The sequence below is a fragment of the Mustelus asterias genome, chromosome 6 (assembly GCF_964213995.1).
Source record: "Mustelus asterias chromosome 6, sMusAst1.hap1.1, whole genome shotgun sequence".
In the NCBI taxonomy this organism is placed as follows: domain Eukaryota; kingdom Metazoa; phylum Chordata; class Chondrichthyes; order Carcharhiniformes; family Triakidae; genus Mustelus; species Mustelus asterias.
In genome coordinates this window covers 144,374,126-144,393,687 of record NC_135806.1, presented here as the reverse complement: position 1 = coordinate 144,393,687, position 19,562 = coordinate 144,374,126, and the positions used below count along the sequence as shown (strand labels likewise).

The 19,562-nt window shown below is 53.3% G+C and overlaps 1 protein-coding gene across 5 annotated transcripts in view; it reads right to left on the bottom strand.

Moving 5' to 3' along the window:
• ghra (growth hormone receptor a) overlaps window positions 1–19,562 on the bottom strand; it is a 303,078-nt gene that overhangs the window by 62,079 nt on the left and 221,437 nt on the right. For all 5 annotated transcript variants that reach the window (XM_078215258.1, XM_078215257.1, XM_078215260.1 and 2 more), the window contains one exon: window positions 9,475–9,544. In XM_078215258.1, coding sequence (XP_078071384.1) covers window positions 9,475–9,544 — 70 coding nt within the window. The remainder of the gene's footprint in view (window positions 1–9,474; window positions 9,545–19,562) is intronic.

Here is a 19,562-nt window from a genome sequence, read left to right as displayed (position 1 = left end):
CACCGTGTTTCTACATTCCCAGCGTGCGTCACCGTGTTTCTACACTCCCAGCGTGCGTCACCGTGTTTCTACATTCCCAGCGTGCGTCACCGTGTTTCTACACTCCCAGCGTGCGTCACCGTGTTTCTACACTCACAGCGTGCGTCACCGTGTTTCTACATTCCCAGCGTGCGTCACCGTGTTTCTACATTCCCAGCGTGCGTCACCGTGTTTCTACACTCCCAGCGTGCGTCACCGTGTTTCTACACTCCCAGCGTGCGTCACCGTGTTTCTACATTCCCAGCGTGCGTCACCGTGTTTCTACACTCCCAGCGTGCGTCACCGTGTTTCTACATTCCCAGCGTGCGTCACCGTGTTTCTACATTTCCAGCGTGCGTCACAGTGTTTCTACATTCCCAGCGTGCGTTACCGTGTTTCTACACTCACAGCGTGCGTCACCGTGTTTCGACACTCCCAGCGTGCGTCACCGTGTTTCTACACTCCCAGCGTGCGTCACCGTGTTTCTACACTCCCAGCGTGCGTCACCGTGTTTCTACATTCCCAGCGTGCGTCACCGTGTTTCTACACTCCCAGCGTGCGTCACCGTGTTTCTACACTCCCAGCGTGCGTCACCGTGTTTCTACACTCCCAGCGTGCGTCACCGTGTTTCTACATTCCCAGCGTGCGTCACCGTGTTTCTCCACTCCCAGCGTGCGTCACCGTGTTTCTACACTCCCAGCGTGCGTCACCGTGTTTCTACACTCACAGCGTGCGTCACAGTGTTTCTACACTCACAGGATGCGTCACCGTGTTTCTACATTCCCAGCGTGCGTCAGTGTTTCTACACTCCCAGCGTGCGTCACAGTGTTTCTACACTCCCAGCGTGCGTCACAGTGTTTCTACACTCCCAGCGTGCGTCACCGTGTTTCTACATTCCCAGCGGCGTCACCGTGTTTCTACACTCCCAGCGTGCCTCACAGTGTTTCTACACTCCCAGCGTGCGTCAGTGTGTTTCTACATTCCCAGCGTGCGTCACCGTTTTTCTACACTCCCAGCGTGCGTTACCGTGTTTCTACACTCCCAGCGTGCGTCACCGTGTTTCTACATTCCCAGCGTGCGTCACCGTGTTTCTACACTCCCAGCGTGCGTCACCGTGTTTCTACACTCCCAGCGTGCGTTACCGTGTTTCTACACTCCCAGCGTGCGTCACAGTGTTTCTACATTCCCAGCGTGCGTCACAGTGTTTCTACACTCCCAGCGTGCGTCACAGTGTTTCTATATTCCCAGCGTGCGTCACCGTGTTTCTACACTCCCAGCGTGCGTCACCGTGTTTCTACATTCCCAGCGTGCGTCACAGTGTTTCTACACTCCCAGCGTCCGTTACCGTGTTTCTACACTCCCAGCGTGCGTTACCGTGTTTCTACACTCCCAGCGTGCGTCACCGTGTTTCTACATTCCCAGCGTGCCTCACAGTGTTTCTACACTCCCAGCGTGCGTCACCGTGTTTCTACATTCCCAGCGTGCGTCACCGTGTTTCTACATTCCCAGCGTGCGTCACCGTGTTTCTACATTCCCAGCGTGCGTCACCGTGTTTCTACACTCCCAGCGTGCGTCACCGTGTTTCTACACTCCCAGCGTGCGTCACCGTGTTTCTACATTCCCAGCGTGCGTCACCGTGTTTCTACACTCCCAGCGTGCGTCACCGTGTTTCTACATTCCCAGCGTGCGTCACCGTGTTTCTACACTCCCAGCGTGCGTCACCGTGTTTCTACACTCCCAGCGTGCGTCACAGTGTTTCTACACTCCCAGCGTGCGTCACAGTGTTTCTACACTCCCAGCGTGCGTCACAGTGTTTCTACACTCACAGGATGCGTCACCGTGTTTCTACATTCCCAGCGTGCGTCACAGTGTTTCTACACTCCTAGCGTGCGTCACAGTGTTTCTACACTCCCAGCGTGCGTCACAGTGTTTCTACACTCCCAGCGTGCGTCACCGTGTTTCTACATTCCCAGCGTGCGTCACCGTGTTTCTACACTCCCAGCGTGCCTCACAGTGTTTCTACACTCCCAGCGTGCGTCAGTGTGTTTCTACATTCCCAGCGTGCGTCACCGTGTTTCTACACTCCCAGCGTGCGTTACCGTGTTTCTACACTCCCAGCGTGCGTCACCGTGTTTCTACATTCTCGGCGTGCGTCACCGTGTTTCTACACTCCCAGCGTGCGTCACCGTGTTTCTACACTCCCAGCGTGCGTTACCGTGTTTCTACACTCCCAGCGTGCGTCACAGTGTTTCTACATTCCCAGCGTGCGTCACAGTGTTTCTACACTCCCAGCGTGCGTCACAGTGTTTCTACATTCCCAGCGTGCGTCACCGTGTTTCTACACTCCCAGCGTGCGTCACCGTGTTTCTACATTCCCAGCGTGCGTCACCGTGTTTCTACACTCCCAGCGTCCGTTACCGTGTTTCTACACTCCCAGCGTGCGTTACCGTGTTTCTACACTCCCAGCGTGCCTCACCGTGTTTCTACATTCCCAGCGTGCGTCACCGTGTTTCTACATTCCCAGCGTGCCTCAGTGTTTCTACACTCCCAGCGTGCGTCACCGTGTTTCTACATTCCCAGCGTGCGTCACCGTGTTTCTACATTCCCAGCGTGCGTCACCGTGTTTCTACATTCCCAGCGTGCGTCACCGTCTTTCTACACTCCCAGCGTGCGTCACCGTGTTTCTACACTCCGAGCGTGCGTCACCGTGTTTCTACATTCCCAGCGTGCGTCACAGTGTTTCTACACTCCCAGCGTGCGTCACAGTGTTTCTACATTCCCAGCGTGCGTCACCGTGTTTCTACACTCCCAGCGTGCGTCACCGTGTTTCTACATTCCCAGCGTGCGTCACCGTGTTTCTACACTCCCAGCGTCCGTTACCGTGTTTCTACACTCCCAGCGTGCGTTACCGTGTTTCTACACTCCCAGCGTGCGTCACCGTGTTTCTACATTCCCAGCGTGCGTCACCGTGTTTCTACATTCCCAGCGTGCCTCAGTGTTTCTACACTCCCAGCGTGCGTCACCGTGTTTCTACATTCCCAGCGTGCGTCACCGTGTTTCTACATTCCCAGCGTGCGTCACCGTGTTTCTACATTCCCAGCGTGCGTCACCGTGTTTCTACACTCCCAGCGTGCGTCACCGTGTTTCTACACTCCCAGCGTGCGTCACCGTGTTTCTACATTCCCAGCGTGCGTCACCGTGTTTCTACATTCCCAGCGTGCGTCACCGTGTTTCTACATTCCCAGCGTGCGTCACAGTGTTTCTACACTCCCAGCGTGCGTCACCGTGTTTCTACACTCCCAGCGTGCGTCACCGTGTTTCTACACTCCCAGCGTGCGTCACCGTGTTTCTACATTCCCAGCGTGCGTCACCGTGTTTCTACACTCACAGCGTGCGTCACCGTGTTTCTACACTCACAGCGTGCGTCACCGTGTTTCTGCACTCCCAGCGTGCGTCACCGTGTTTCTACACTCCCAGCGTGCGTCGCCGTGTTTCTACATTCCCAGCGTGCGTCACCGTGTTTCTACATTCCCAGCGTGCGTCACCGTGTTTCTACACTCCCAACGTGCGTCACCGTGTTTCTACACTCCCAGCGTGCGTCACCGTGTTTCTACATTCCCAGCGTGCGTCACCGTGTTTCTACATTCCCAGCGTGCGTCACCGTGTTTCTACATTCCCAGCGTGCGTCACCGTGTTTCTACACTCCCAGCGTGCGTCACCGTGTTTCTACATTCCCAGCGTGCGTCACCGTGTTTCTACACTCACAGCGTGCGTCACCGTGTTTCTACACTCCCAGCGTGCGTCACCGTGTTTCTACACTCCCAGCGTGCGTCACCGTGTTTCTACACTCCCAGCGTGCGTCACCGTGTTTCTACACTCCCAGCGTGCGTCACCGTGTTTCTACACTCCCAGCGTGCGTCACCGTGTTTCTACACTCCCAGCGTGCGTCACCGTGTTTCTACACTCCCAGCGTGCGTCACCGTGTTTCTACACTCCGAGCGTGCGTCACAGTGTTTCTACACTCCCAGCGTGCGTCACAGTGTTTCTACACTCCCAGCGTGCGTCACAGTGTTTCTACACTCCCAGCGTGCGTCACCGTGTTTCTACACTCCCAGCGTGCGTCACCGTGTTTCTACACTCCCAGCGTGCGTTACCGTGTTTCTACACTCCCAGCGTGCGTCACCGTGTTTCTACACTCCCAGCGTGCGTCACCGTGTTTCAACACTCCCAGCGTGCGTCACAGTGTTTCTACACTCCCAGCGTGCGTCACCGTGTTTCTACATTCCCAGCGTGCGTCACCGTGTTTCTACACTCCCAGCGTGCGTCACCGTGTTTCTACACTCCCAGCGTGCGTCACCGTGTTTCTACACTCCCAGCATGCATCACCCTGTGTGTTTCCACACTCCCAGCGTGCGTCACCGTGTTTCTACATTCCCAGCGTGCGTCACCGTGTTTCTACATTCTCGGCGTGCGTCACCGTGTTTCTACACTCCCAGCGTGCGTCACCGTGTTTCTACACTCCCAGCGTGCGTTACCGTGTTTCTACACTCCCAGCGTGCGTCACAGTGTTTCTACATTCCCAGCGTGCGTCACAGTGTTTCTACACTCCCAGCGTGCGTCACAGTGTTTCTACATTCCCAGCGTGCGTCACCGTGTTTCTACACTCCCAGCGTGCGTCACCGTGTTTCTACATTCCCAGCGTGCGTCACCGTGTTTCTACACTCCCAGCGTCCGTTACCGTGTTTCTACACTCCCAGCGTGCGTTACCGTGTTTCTACACTCCCAGCGTGCGTCACCGTGTTTCTACATTCCCAGCGTGCGTCACCGTGTTTCTACATTCCCAGCGTGCCTCAGTGTTTCTACACTCCCAGCGTGCGTCACCGTGTTTCTACATTCCCAGCGTGCGTCACCGTGTTTCTACATTCCCAGCGTGCGTCACCGTGTTTCTACATTCCCAGCGTGCGTCACCGTGTTTCTACACTCCCAGCGTGCGTCACCGTGTTTCTACACTCCCAGCGTGCGTCACCGTGTTTCTACATTCCCAGCGTGCGTCACAGTGTTTCTACATTCCCAGCGTGCGTCACAGTGTTTCTACACTCCCAGCGTGCGTCACAGTGTTTCTACATTCCCAGCGTGCGTCACCGTGTTTCTACACTCCCAGCGTGCGTCACCGTGTTTCTACATTCCCAGCGTGCGTCACCGTGTTTCTACACTCCCAGCGTCCGTTACCGTGTTTCTACACTCCCAGCGTGCGTCACCGTGTTTCTACACTCCCAGCGTGCGTCACCGTGTTTCTACATTCCCAGCGTGCGTCACCGTGTTTCTACATTCCCAGCGTGCCTCAGTGTTTCTACACTCCCAGCGTGCGTCACCGTGTTTCAACATTCCCAGCGTGCGTCACCGTGTTTCTACATTCCCAGCGTGCGTCACCGTGTTTCTACATTCCCAGCGTGCGTCACCGTGTTTCTACACTCCCAGCGTGCGTCACCGTGTTTCTACACTCCCAGCGTGCGTCACCGTGTTTCTACATTCCCAGCGTGCGTCACCGTGTTTCTACATTCCCAGCGTGCGTCACCGTGTTTCTACATTCCCAGCGTGCGTCACAGTGTTTCTACACTCCCAGCGTGCGTCACCGTGTTTCTACACTCCCAGCGTGCGTCACCGTGTTTCTACACTCCCAGCGTGCGTCACCGTGTTTCTACACTCCCAGCGTGCGTCACCGTGTTTCTACACTCCCAGCGTGCGTCACCGTGTTTCTACACTCCCAGCGTGCGTCACCGTGTTACTACACTCCCAGCGTGCGTCACCGTGTTTCTACACTCCCAGCGTGCGTCACCGTGTTTCTACACTCCCAGCGTGCGTCACAGTGTTTCTACACACCCAGCGTGCATCACAGTGTTTCTACACTCCCAGCGTGCATCACCGTGTTTCTACACTCCCAGCGTGCGTCACCGTGTTTCTACACTCCCAGCGTGCGTTACCGTGTTTCTACACTCCCAGCGTGCGTCACCGTGTTTCTACACTCCCAGCGTGCGTCACCGTGTTTCTACACTCCCAGCGTGCGTCACAGTGTTTCTACACTCCCAGCGTGCGTCACCGTGTTTCTACATTCCCAGCGTGCGTCACCGTGTTTCTACACTCCCAGCGTGCGTCACCGTGTTTCTACACTCCCAGCGTGCGTCACCGTGTTTCTACACTCCCAGCATGCATCACCCTGTGTGTTTCCACACTCCCAGCGTGCGTCATCGTGTTTCTACATTCCCAGCGTGCGTCACCGTGTTTCTACATTCCCAGCGTGCGTCACCGTGTTTCTACACTCCCAGCGTGCGTCAGTGTGTTTCTACATTCCCAGCGTGCGTCACCGTGTTTCTACATTCCCAGCGTGCGTCACCGTGTTTCTACACTCCCAGCGTGCGTCACCGTGTTTCTACACTCCCAGCGTGCGTCACCGTGTTTCTACACTCCCAGCGTGCGTCACCGTGTTTCTACACTCCCAGCGTGCATCACCCTGTGTGTTTCCACACTGCCAGCGTGCGTCACCGTGTTTCTACATTCCCAGCGTGCGTCACCGTGTTTCTACACTCACAGCGTGCGTCACAGTGTTTCTACATTCCCAGCGTGCCTCACAGTGTTTCTACACTCCCAGCGTGCGTTACCGTGTTTCTACACTCCCAGCGTGCGTTACCGTGTTTCTACACTCCCAGCGTGCGTCACCGTGTTTCTACATTCCCAGCGTGCGTCACCGTGTTTCTACATTCCCAGCGTGCCTCACAGTGTTTCTACACTCCCAGCGTGCGTCGCCGTGTTTCTACATTCCCAGCGTGCGTCACCGTGTTTCTACATTCCCAGCGTGCGTCACCGTGTTTCTACATTCCCAGCGTGCGTCACCGTGTTTCTACACTCCCAACGTGCGTCACCGTGTTTCTACACTCCCAGCGTGCGTCACCGTGTTTCTACATTCCCAGCGTGCGTCACCGTGTTTCTACACTCCCAGCGTGCGTCACCGTGTTTCTACATTCCCAGCGTGCGTCACCGTGTTTCTACATTCCCAGCGTGCGTCACCGTGTTTCTACACTCCCAGCGTGCGTCACCGTGTTTCTACATTCCCAGCGTGCGTTACCGTGTTTCTACACTCACAGCGTGCGTCACCGTGTTTCTACACTCCCAGCGTGCGTCACCGTGTTTCTACACTCCCAGCGTGCGTCACCGTGTTTCTACACTCCCAGCGTGCGTCACCGTGTTTCTACACTCCCAGCGTGCGTCACCGTGTTTCTACACTCCCAGCGTGCGTCACCGTGTTTCTACACTCCCAGCGTGCGTCACAGTGTTTCTACACTCCCAGCGTGCGTCACAGTGTTTCTACACTCCCAGCGTGCGTCACAGTGTTTCTACACTCCCAGCGTGCGTCACCGTGTTTCTACACTCCCAGCGTGCGTCACCGTGTTTCTACACTCCCAGCGTGCGTTACCGTGTTTCTACACTCCCAGCGTGCGTCACCGTGTTTCTACACTCCCAGCGTGCGTCACCGTGTTTCTACACTCCCAGCGTGCGTCACAGTGTTTCTACACTCCCAGCGTGCGTCACCGTGTTTCTACATTCCCAGCGTGCGTCACCGTGTTTCTACACTCCCAGCGTGCGTCACCGTGTTTCTACACTCCCAGCGTGCGTCACCGTGTTTCTACACTCCCAGCATGCATCACCCTGTGTGTTTCCACACTCCCAGCGTGCGTCACCGTGTTTCTACATTCCCAGCGTGCGTCACCGTGTTTCTACATTCCCAGCGTGCGTCACCGTGTTTCTACACTCCCAGCGTGCGTCAGTGTGTTTCTACATTCCCAGCGTGCGTCACCGTGTTTCTACATTCCCAGCGTGCGTCACCGTGTTTCTACACTCCCAGCGTGCGTCACCGTGTTTCTACACTCCCAGCGTGCGTCACCGTGTTTCTACACTCCCAGCGTGCGTCACCGTGTTTCTACACTCCCAGCGTGCGTCACCGTGTTTCTACACTCCCAGCGTGCGTCACCGTGTTTCTACACTCCCAGCGTGCATCACCCTGTGTGTTTCTACATTCCCAGCGTGCGTCACCGTGTTTCTACACTCCCAGCGTGCGTCACCGTGTTTCTACACTCCCAGCGTGCGTCACCGTGTTTCTACATTCCCAGGATGCGTCACCGTGTTTCTACATTCCCAGCGTGCGTCACCGTGTTTCTGCATTCCCAGGATGCGTCACCGTGTTTCTACATTCCCAGCGTGCGTCACCGTGTTTCTACACTCCCAGCGTGCGTCACCGTGTTTCTACACTCCCAGCGTGCGTCACCGTGTTTCTACACTCCCAGCGTGCGTCACCGTGTTTCTACACTCCCAGCGTGCGTCACCGTGTTTCTTCACTCCCAGCGTGCGTCACCGTGTTTCTACACTCCCAGCGTGCGTCACCGTGTTTGTACATTCCCAGCGTGCGTCACCGTGTTTCTACATTCCCAGCGTGCGTCACCGTGTTTCTACATTCCCAGCGTGCGTCACCGTGTTTCTACATTCCCAGTGTGCGTCACCGTGTTTCTACACTCCCAGCGTGCATCACCATTTTTACACACTCCCAGTGTGAGATACTGTGTTTCTACACTCACAGCGTGCGTCAGCCTGTGTGTTTACACACTCCCAGCGTATGCATCATGTTTCTACACTCCCAGCGTGCCTCACCGTGTTTCCACACTCCCAGCGTGCGTCACCGTCTTTCTACACTCCCAGCGTGCCTCACCGTGTTTCCACACTCCCAGCGTGCGTCACCGTGTTTCCACACTCCCAGCGTGCCTCACCGTGTTTCTACACTCCCAGCGTGCCTCACCGTGTTTCCACACTCCCAGCATGCGTCACCGTGTTTCCACACTCCCAGCATGCGTCACCGTGTTTCCACACTCCCAGCGTGCCTCACCGTGTTTCCACACTCCCAGCGTGCGTCACCGTGTTTCCACACTCCCAGCGTGCCTCACCGTGTTTCCACACTCCCAGCGTGCGTCACCGTGTTTCTACACTCCCAGCGTGCCTCACCGTGTTTCCACACTCCCAGCGTGCCTCACCGTGTTTCCACACTCCCAGCGTGCGTCACCGTGTTTCCACACTCCCAGCGTGCCTCACCGTGTTTCCACACTCCCAGCGTGCCTCACCGTGTTTCCACACTCCCAGCGTGCCTCACCGTGTTTCCACACTCCCAGCATGCGTCACTGTGTGTTTACACACTCCCGGTCGTGCATCATCTTATGTGTAACGCACTCTTAGCTATGTAATTATGACTTACACACTTTAGCCTATTGTTGTGCTTCACTTGTTCAACTTCCCTTGTACTTGATGTAATGTTTATGATCTGTTTCTGTCTTTTAATGGAAAATGGTCCTGAATAGTTATGATTCCTTCTTTTTGCTCTGACTGAGAAATTATTTTGTTTCCAAAGACTCAGATTACCTTAAGAAGATCTGGATCAATTCCATTGATTTTGGGGACTGGAACTGGAGGCAGAAAGAACAACTTCAATCTGAAAAGAAATTTATTTTAGGACATCAATTCCATATTTAAAATACATTTTAAGTTTTTTTTTCCTTCCTCTGTTTAATATCACAGAATCACAGAATTGTAACTGTGCAGCGAGACATCATTTGGCCCATCATGTCTATACATAGCATATAAAGTGAACCCTCCTTTTGGCCACGATGATGTACATGGGTTTCTGCCACTGGAGGAGTCATTGACGCTCCCGTATCGTGGTTGAAATTGAGAACTCACTGTTTGGTGATTCATGGTACCAAACTTGTGTTAAACTGGCCAGTGGAACAACTCCATGCCGCACCTTAACGGGAAACTCGGTTGAAGGGAAACATCGTGTTACAGGTATACAAGTGACAGGGTCCCCAACACAGAGCTGGAGAATGAACAAGTGACTGGGAGATAGACGAATGTTCACCATGGAATGATGGGCAGCAGTTCTGATATGACTGAATAATCAACTAAAATGGAGCTCTCCCAACAACTATTGGATAAAAGCAATATATGTCACACCTAATTGAGGTGCACAACTTGATAAGGGGAATGGACAAAGTAGACGTGGATGTAGTGACTTCAACAAGGCACATGAGGTTGGCCTCTTGGAGTATGAGTTCTCTGATTGAGATCATAATTGCCTGCCCAATCAGGGAGCCTCATCCGTATATAAAACTGGAAGTGTCAGGTACTCCGGATTCTGACTGTGTATCTGAAGCACTCTATGAATGAAACAGAGTTTGTAAATAAAGACAATCTGGTGAAGGGACACCAGCCTCTGAGGAGTTATTTCAGTGGAGAGGATGGGGGCGATTCTCCCATCGCGACCCACAACTTTTCTGGCGGGTCGGGCTGGGGATGCGTGTGTCGGCCATTTTGCGGGTTCCCCGCGAGCTTTTACGACCCGCGCGCATCTCCCAACCGGAAACAAATGGCGCTGAACCCGCAGAAAACCGGCAGGCCACTCCTCAACATGCCATTATCGGGATCCACACAGCAATCTCCGCACACGTTTGCGTCTCCCACCTCTTTGGCGTGATATAACTTTGGCGCGAATCAGAGTAGGTATTTAAAAGTCTCAACCTGGCGTAGTAGCCTTGAACTGGCGTGAGGAGGTAAGTGCTGCTAGCCGAGCATTGCAGGCAGACCCTGTAAATGCCTGGTAGCCTTCCTCCTGCTGCCTTCAGGTGTTGGCCCAGGGCCCAGTGATATCTGGGGTGGGGGTGCGCTTCTATTTCTTCACAGCTCTCTGGGTGAGGTTCCATCTGGAAGTCTCGCTTAATCCCCCCCTCACCACCCCCAGGCAGCGCTGTAGCGCAGTGTGGGAGGCAGCCTCAAGGGCTCCCCGCTCACCCTCCCCCTCCACGGCACTTTGCTTGGCATTGTCTTGCCGTGGAGTGTGGTCAGGGACTTGAGTGAGTGCTGGTGTTCCAGGGTGGGGGAGGAGTGCACCATGTGCTAACTGAGGCCTAAGCAGATGAAGCAGCTGCTACTCCAGGCCGGGGTGCAGAGGTTCAGACATGGACTGCGTGGAATCTGCTGTCACCGGGCACACATCTGGTGCTGCTTTGCAGTCTGTCCCTGCCCTGTGACACGGACCAGCAACACATGCCTGTAACGGATGCTGCAGTTGCACACATCGCAATGGCTCAAGGGTGCGCATTGCCCACGGCTGCACACCGACCGGCATAATCTGTGCCAGCATTTGTCATGATGGGAATCTCACACAACCTAATCGGGTCACGCATGGCACCATGGATTGTCTGCTGTTGCCATCTCTCACAAGTGTAGGTTCTGGCCCAAGTGAGGGATTGGGGTGGTGCTGGATCTATGCAGCCAATGAGAATAATCTGTCAAAACTCTTTCCAAACCCCATTGTGCAGATGGATCTTGCTTTGCTCGATCTGGAGCTGGCCATGTCAGTGGCAGCAGGGGCGGAGGAGGAGGCAGCGGCTCAGGAGGTTGCAGGCATGGAGAGACCACCGCAGGAGCAGCCACCACCAGACCGTCAGGACGGAGGACAGGGGACTGCCGCTGAAGGCCAGGAGGTGGGTGGGCAGCCTCCCGAGAGGGTGCACAGAAGTGGAGGGTGCTGAGGGCAAGGAGTTACAGGCCCCGCAATTCCTTCGAGGCCCTCTCGGAGGAGACGTGCCCACCACCAGCTGCGCCTGTCCAAGACCACGGTGTGGCACATTTGTGAGCTGCTCTCACACCTGGCACCTCAGGGGAAGGTCAGCCACCCACTCCCTGTGGACGTGAAGGTGACAGCGGCTCTGAATTTTTATGCCTCCGGATCATTCCAGGCTCCCAGTGGCGACCTAGCTGGGATCTCCCAGGCCTCCGTACACAGATGTGTGCGGCAGGTCACAGATGCACTGTATGCCCGGGCAGGGCAGTTCATTAATTTTGATGTGGGCCGTGCACAGCAGGAAGTCCAGGCTCTTGGCTTCGCATCCATCGGCGGGATTCCGAATGTGCAGGGTGCAGTGGATGGCACTCACATCGCCTTGCGGGCCCCCCATGCAGGGCCGCAGCAATTTTTGAACAGGAAGGGGTTCCACTCCCTGACCATCCAAATTGTCTGCGGCCATCAAATGAGGATCATGCACGACAATGCACGCCATACAAAGTGTCCATGACAGCTTTGTGCTCCAGCAGTCGGACATCCCTGGGCTCTTTGAAGACCAGCCCAGGCTCCCGGGATGGCTACTGGGCGACAAGGGTTACCTGCTAAGGTCATGGCTGATGACGCCTGTGCCGAGACCGAGACGGAGATCCGCTACAATGAGGCCCATGCAGCCAGCCGGTCCGCCGTTGAGCAGTTCCGCTGCTTGGACCACTCTGGGGGTGCCCTTCAGTATGACCCTGTGCGTGCTTCACGCATCATCATCGTTTGCTGCACTCTGCACAACATTGCCCAGCAGCGGGGAGACCAGGTGGAGCAGGAGGAGGAGCGGCGAGGGGGTGAGGTGGGCACCCCACCATATGAGGAGCCGGAGGAATGAGGGCGGGCGGCGATGGCAGGTGTCTGGCAGGGAAGGGCAGCGAGGGACGCCTGGATTTCAGCCCGCTTCACCGAGCTGGTGCTGTGCAGTGAGGGGGCTGCAAACACCACACATCCAGCACACCCCAGGAGCAAGTGCAGCCGCTATTCCCCCTCCAAACCAACCTGGGCCCTCAAACCACCACATCATCCTTCCCCAGCCTCTCTCATCCCACCACCATATCCCCCAGAAACATCCAACCCTATTAATGGGCCTGGGCTGGCAATGGTTGCGAGTCTTGGTTGAAGGATGGAGGATGATGACGACTTGCTGTTGTGCTCACTGGGATCCTGCCCCTGGTGCCACTCATGTCTGACTCCTACCTGTACTCCAAACTGGCCCACGTAGCTGTAGGGCTGGGGACAGATGTGTTTTTTGGGGGGGGCTGAGGGGGTGGGAGCACTTGCATCAAGGGTGTGGTGGATGTTGGGGAAGGTAGGGCAGGCACTCTGAAACATGTGGCTAAGTCTGCAAGGCTCAGCAGACAGGATCTCTATGTTTGGGAGTCGGGAACACTGAGCTGTGGGCTGGGGTGGGGGGAGGAGGGATCAGAGACACATTAGTCACAGTGTGATGTGCAATTACAGTTTATTGTGCTCTTAACATAAATGATTACCAAACCCTAACTAATGCTGACCTTCACCCGTGCCCTCTAGTTAACTACAACTTTCTAACTTTGTGCTATCCACTGCTTCTCGGTGCTACCCCAGGATGCACATCGGAAGTGGAGGTGTCCAGCTGTGATGCATGCCCCGTTGCCTGTGATGACCTTGGCGACGTCCCCTGGGGGGGGCCGAGATCTGGAAGGCCCCGGCTGAATTACGGATGGCACTGTTTCGGTGCCACCTTCTTCATCTCGCTTGCCCTGAGATATCCCGGTGTGAGGAAGGGGGGAATCGGAAGGTCTCGGGACATCCGGGATCTCCTGGGTGGAAGACCCCGGCATTGGCTCAAGCCCTTCCTCCTCCCTTGCGGTGCCCAGAGGCCCCGGGTGCACTTCATGGAATACTTGGAGAGCTGGATTGAGTTCCAGAAGCTCCGGCTTCACCTGGCTCTGCCAGTCCTGGAGGCCTAGATGCGTCTGCCCCATGATGTGTGATCCCTCAGCCCTGGCCCTCTGAGACTGGGCCAAGCTCCGGAGCCCCTCCGCTACAGCATTCTGTGAGCGAGCCAGGCTCTGGAGCCCCTCAACAGTAGCCGTCTGAGCCTGGGCTAAGTTGTTGAGGCTCACAGCCACGGCCTGCTGTGGCTTTAAAATGCCAGTGAGAGTCCCAGCCAAGGCCAGCAGTGTCTCCCACATGCCCCCGATACCCATGGCCATCGAACTCTGTGCCTCCTGGATGCTGGAAACACACTTGCCCGTGCGACACCATCCCGTGGCCCGTCATGTCTCCAGGATGGCCCAGACCCTGTCACCCATGAGGACAGACCCCTGAGCCAGACTTTCCACTGCGGCCGCCACCCTTGTAGTGTTGGCCTGGGTCTCATGCTGTGTCGGCACCACCTCCTGCAACAGCACTCTGTTTGACTCCCCTAAACAGCCTTGCAGTCGCAGCATGGTTGCTGACAGCTCTTCCACAACTCCCCGGGTTTCCTGATGCATCTCCACCAGCCTTGGGAGGAACAAACCCAGAGGCCCAGCAGCTGGCTTGGGGGACAGCTGAATCCTGGCCTCTGGCAGACCTCCATGTGCCAAGCCCTCGGATGTGCCCGCCTCCACCCGATGTGCATCAGCGGCTGTGATATGCTCACCAGTTCATGAACCAGAAGCCTCAACACTAAAGGTACCCACCGTGGTGATCACTCTGTGTTGGTGGGTTGTGTGGTACATGATGGTGCCGCTTTAGTGGTGCTGCCCTCGGAGGATTCTTCAGTGCCTCCCTCCAAGGTGTCATTCAGGGGGTCATGGGCAGCATCACACTTATTTAGAGGAGGACCTAGGTTGAGGGTGCGCTTCTGCTCACTTGCATGCTGTACGCCGACCTGGCTCTTGGTGACCATTCGGATGGCCCATCACCCCCTGCCAGCTCCATGGACACGCTGTTCAAGGCTGGTCAGCTACCGCAATGTGGAGATGCCGGCGTTGGACTGGTGTGGGCACAGTAAGAAGTCTTACAACACCAGGTTAAAGTCCAACTGGTTTATTTGGTAGCACAAGTTTGTAGAAACTTGATGTCTGTGTTACCAAATAAACCTGAAACTTGTGCTACCAAATAAACCTGTTGGACTGTAACCTGGTGTTGTGAGACTTCTTACAGCTGCCGCAGGTCAGGCACACCACCACCAGTCTGTGTCATTTCCCGTCCATTTCCTGTTCGCAGAAGGTCGTACATTTGTTTGCGACACTGCCGGCCAGAGTGCGGTGTCAGGCTCCTGGCATTCACCGCTTCTGCCACCTCCTCCCACAATGCCGTGGCAGATGCACTCCTTGGGTTGGAGCTCTGGCCGGGGAAGATCTGCTCACGCCTCTCCCCCATGGCATCTAGCAGGTGCTCCTGGTTGGCCTCTGGAAGCAGGTTTCCACACAGGCATCTTTGTGGCGTGACTGGCTGTGTGTCCATTCCTGCAGCTTATATACAGCTCTGGATTATTAGGGGAGTGCAGGTGCATTGAGTGTGGCCAGTCAAGGGCCCGTTGGCAACAGATACTTGTGAAAGATTTTGAAGTCTGCATTCAGTTGATTGTCATTCAGCCCTCAGGGTGTTGATTGGCTGCCATTCAATCGGCTGCTGTGTCCGGGGGGGGTGCAATACTCAAGGCTCCCATTCAAGAGAGGGAATGATTACAAGCTGGGGTTGTGCATGTCAGCACAACGTTAGTTCTCTGCAGAGCAGCAGTGAGGACAGTATGTTCAAGGGATGGAGGGATTGTGTTACCTGCATTATCCGGATCCGTGGGGGCATGATGTGATTGGGCAGCCATATCTGTGTGTGGGGGGAGACAGGGGGGAGGTGGTGGGCAGCAATGAAGCCAGTGATGCGTGTGGCGGGGTTGTGGGGGCCAGCGATGTGTGTGTGTGTGGGGGGGGGTTATGGGGGCCAGCGATGTGTGTGTGTGTGGGGGGGGGGTTATGGGGGCCAGCGATGTGGCCAGTGATGTCTGTGGGAGTTGGATGGCAGTGATCTGGATGCTGGAGGTCTTTTCAGTGATCTCCCAGCGATGTGCGCATGTGCAGGTTCCCGCTCATCCTGCTGATTTCAGGCTCTTTGGCGCGAATAGGCTCCACCCCCTGGGTTTTTAATGATATTGACGATTGTGGCCTCTGCAGTGCACAGAGTGGGGAGATTCGAGTGTGAAGTTGAACTGAGGAAACAGTCATGATCTAGAACAGTTTTCCTACCAATTCAGCACTTTTGGGAGAATTGCCCCCGATGTTCCCTCTTGTAGGGCAATCTAGAACAGGAGGTTATAGTTTTAGGGTAAGAGGTGACAGATTTAAAACAGAAATGAAGAGAAATTACTTCACTCAAATGGGTTGTGAATTTACTACCCCAGAGTGCGGCGGATGCTGGGATGTTGAGTAAATTTGAGGAGGAGATGGACAGATTTTAAATTAGTAATAGGTTGAAGAGCGATAGTGAACAGGCAGGAAAATAGAGTTGAGGCTGAGATTAGATCAACCATGATCATATTGAATGGCAGAGCAGGCTCAAGGGGCTGAATGGCCTCCTCCTGTTCCTAGTTTTTAATGATTCTTACAAGGATCAAGACAAGAAAACAAGGAAGATGTAACTTGATTGTCAGCCTATACCATTGGCTAATATAAGACAGGGCAGCAGCTGAGGCTAAGTTGGGTGAATTCAGACAGGGTTTTTGTTCCTGATCATGTATGGACATTACAGTGTAATAAACAGGAAATGACTCTTCAGTCTTACAGCCTGCTCCACCATTCAATAAGAAAGTGACTCACGTTCAACCTCAACTCCACTTTCACCTATCATTCTCATATTCCTGAGGCTGCTAATAATAATTTACATGAATATCCACGACAATGCTCCTTGGCTGCATGCACAATGCCTGAGGACTACAAACATTGTTCCATAGTTTACGGATAGCCCAAGTAATCACAGCCTAAATTTAGCAGTGAGAAAATTATTGGAAAAAATTCTGAGACACAGGCCTGGACTTTCACCTAATTGCGTTGACTTGGGAGCCCTTTAAAAATGGTGGGTGGGTTCGGCTTCCAGAGCTCATTCCCAGGCTGTGCAATTTTTAAAGAATGCCTTTTAAGAGTGAGGACTGGTTTCTATCAAAAGCCTATATCCAACACTCCCAACATGGCTCTTTATTGTGGAGATAGATATGTCCTACTCCTCCACAATTTGCATGGAGTCAGGGCAGGGTTTTAAAGAGTTGTGGTTCACGATCCGTTAGAGGAATGGTGAACCATAGTCTGATGAGGGCAACTTTTAAAAGCTGGGTTCTAAAGGTCCTCCTCATGCCCTCTATGCCAAGCTATGGGCCCCCCACCCAGCTCCCAAGCCAAGCTATGGTACTCCCATGTACATTGGCCCACTGTATACTTAATAGAACCAATGAACTCTATGATGACAATAGGATGTATAAAATAGTTTTTTTAAAAGTCATTCATTTCTTTTCATTGTGTTAAAAAATGTTACTATAGTCCAGTTAAAGTGTCAATCATGCTTTAAAGAATCAATAACAGAAACATCAAGCACTTGAAACCTCTTAATCTTGTATAAATAAACAGTGAAATTGGCAGTTGTGATCAGAGAAGGAAAGCTGTCAATTAAGCAATGTTTTTCCTGGTGCTCAGATGTTTCATTAGAATAAAAGCCTCAATACATATTCTTGTCTGAGAGCCCTCTACTCTTCAGAAAGGGTTTGATATTTACTACTCTGCAATCCTCTGGCAAACCCCCCACAGCTAGGAAAAGATTGGGAAATTATAGCATGTCCTTCCTCTATCTCTATCACTTCCTTTAGTAACTTGGGATGCAAATCAGCCAAGTGGGGTGACTTATCCACTCTAACCAACCTTTCCAATTCATTCTCCCATCAATTACCTCTACAATCTCCATTTCTCCTGATAATTCATCAGCAACAATAGTAAACACCAATTCAAAGTTCTCATTATGTATTCTCACCTTTTCCTGTGCCTCTAACCATATATCACCCTCTGTCTCCAACAGGACCAACCCTGCCTCAGGCTGCCCACTTATCATTAACATAGTCTCTCTTTGCCAGTCTTACTTTCCTTCTAACTTCCACTCTCAACCTACTGTATTCGAGCTGGTTCTTGCATAAGAATTCACTTCTATCTTCATAACCCTGGAACCATTCTCATGAATCTTTTCTGCACCCTCTCCAATGCCTTCACATCCTTCCTGTAGTGTGGCGACCAGACTGGATACACTGCTCCAGCTGAAGCCAAATTACAATCTATTACACGTTCAACATGACCTCTTTGTTCTTCGAGTCGTTGCTCCTTTTAATAAAACCTAGGTTAGAGTATACTTTATTAATCATTCTCTCAGCCTGTTCGGCCACCTTCAATGACTTATGCAGATATACTTTTTATTTTATATTGTATTTCCATGTTCTTCCTACCAAAATAAATCATTTTTTGCATGCAAAGAACCACATTTCTCTGCATTGAACTTCATCTGCCACCTGTCCGCCCATTCCACCAACCTGTCTATGTTCTTCTGAAGCTCTACACTGCCCTCTTCATAGCTTACAATGCTTCCAAGTTTCATGATTTGAAATTGTGCCCTGTACACCAAAGTCTAGGTCATTAATTTAGATCAAGAAAAACAAGTGTCCAAACGCTGACCCCTGAAGAACTCCATGACAGTGTTTAGCACTGCTGCCTCACAGCGCCTGGGACCCAAGTTCGATTCCTGGCTCGGGTCACTGTGTGGAGTTTGCATGTTCTCCCCATGTCTGCGTGGGTTCCTTCTGGGTGCACCAATTCCCTCCCACAGTCTGAAAGACATGCTGGTGAGGTATATTGACCCGAACAGGCGCCGGAGTGTTGGCAATCAATGATTAGTGGTGTATCCCAGGGATCAGTGTTGGGACTGCAATTGTTTACGATTTACATAAATGATTTGGAGTTAGGGACCAAGTGTAGTGTGTCAAAATTCGCAGATGACACTAAGGTGAGTGGCAGAGCAAAGTGTGCAGAGGACGCTGCAAGTCTGCAAAGGGATATAGATTGTCGAAGTGAGTGGGCAAGGGGCTGGCAGATGGAGTACAATGTTGGTAAATGTAAGGTCATCCATTTTGGTAGAAATAACAGCAAAATGGATTATTATTTAAATAGTAAAAAATTGCAGCATGCTGCTGTGCAGAGGGACCTGGGTGTCCTTGTGCAGGAATCTCAAGGAGTTGGTTTGCAAGTGCAGCAGGTAATTAAGAAGGCAAATGGAATTTTGTCCTTCATTGCTAGAGGGATGGAGTTTAAAAAGAGAGGTTATATTGCAGCTGTATCAGATGCTGGTGAGGCCACACCTGGAGTACATGTACAGTTTTGGTCTCCTGACTTGAGAAAGGATATACTGGCACTGGAGGGGGCACAGAGGAGATTCACTAGGTTGATTCCGGAGTTGAAAGGGTTGGCTTATGAGGAGAGACTGAGTAGACTGGGGCTATACTCATTGGAATTCAGAAGAATGAGGGGAGATCTTATAGAAACATATAAGATTATGAAGGGAATAGATAAGATAGAAGCAGGGAAGTTGTTTCCACTGGTGGGTGAAACTAGAACTAGGGGGCATTGCCTCAAAATAAGGGGAAGCAGATTTAGGACTGAGTTGAGGAGGAACTTCTTCACACAAAGAGTTCTGAACCTGTGGAATTCCCTGCCTAGTGAAGTAGTTGAGGCTACATCGTTGAATGTTTTTAAGGCAAGGATAGATAAATCAAAGAACAAAGAACAATACAGCACAGGAACAGGCTCTTCGGCCCTCCAAGCCTGCGCCGCTCATGTGCCCAACTACACCATTC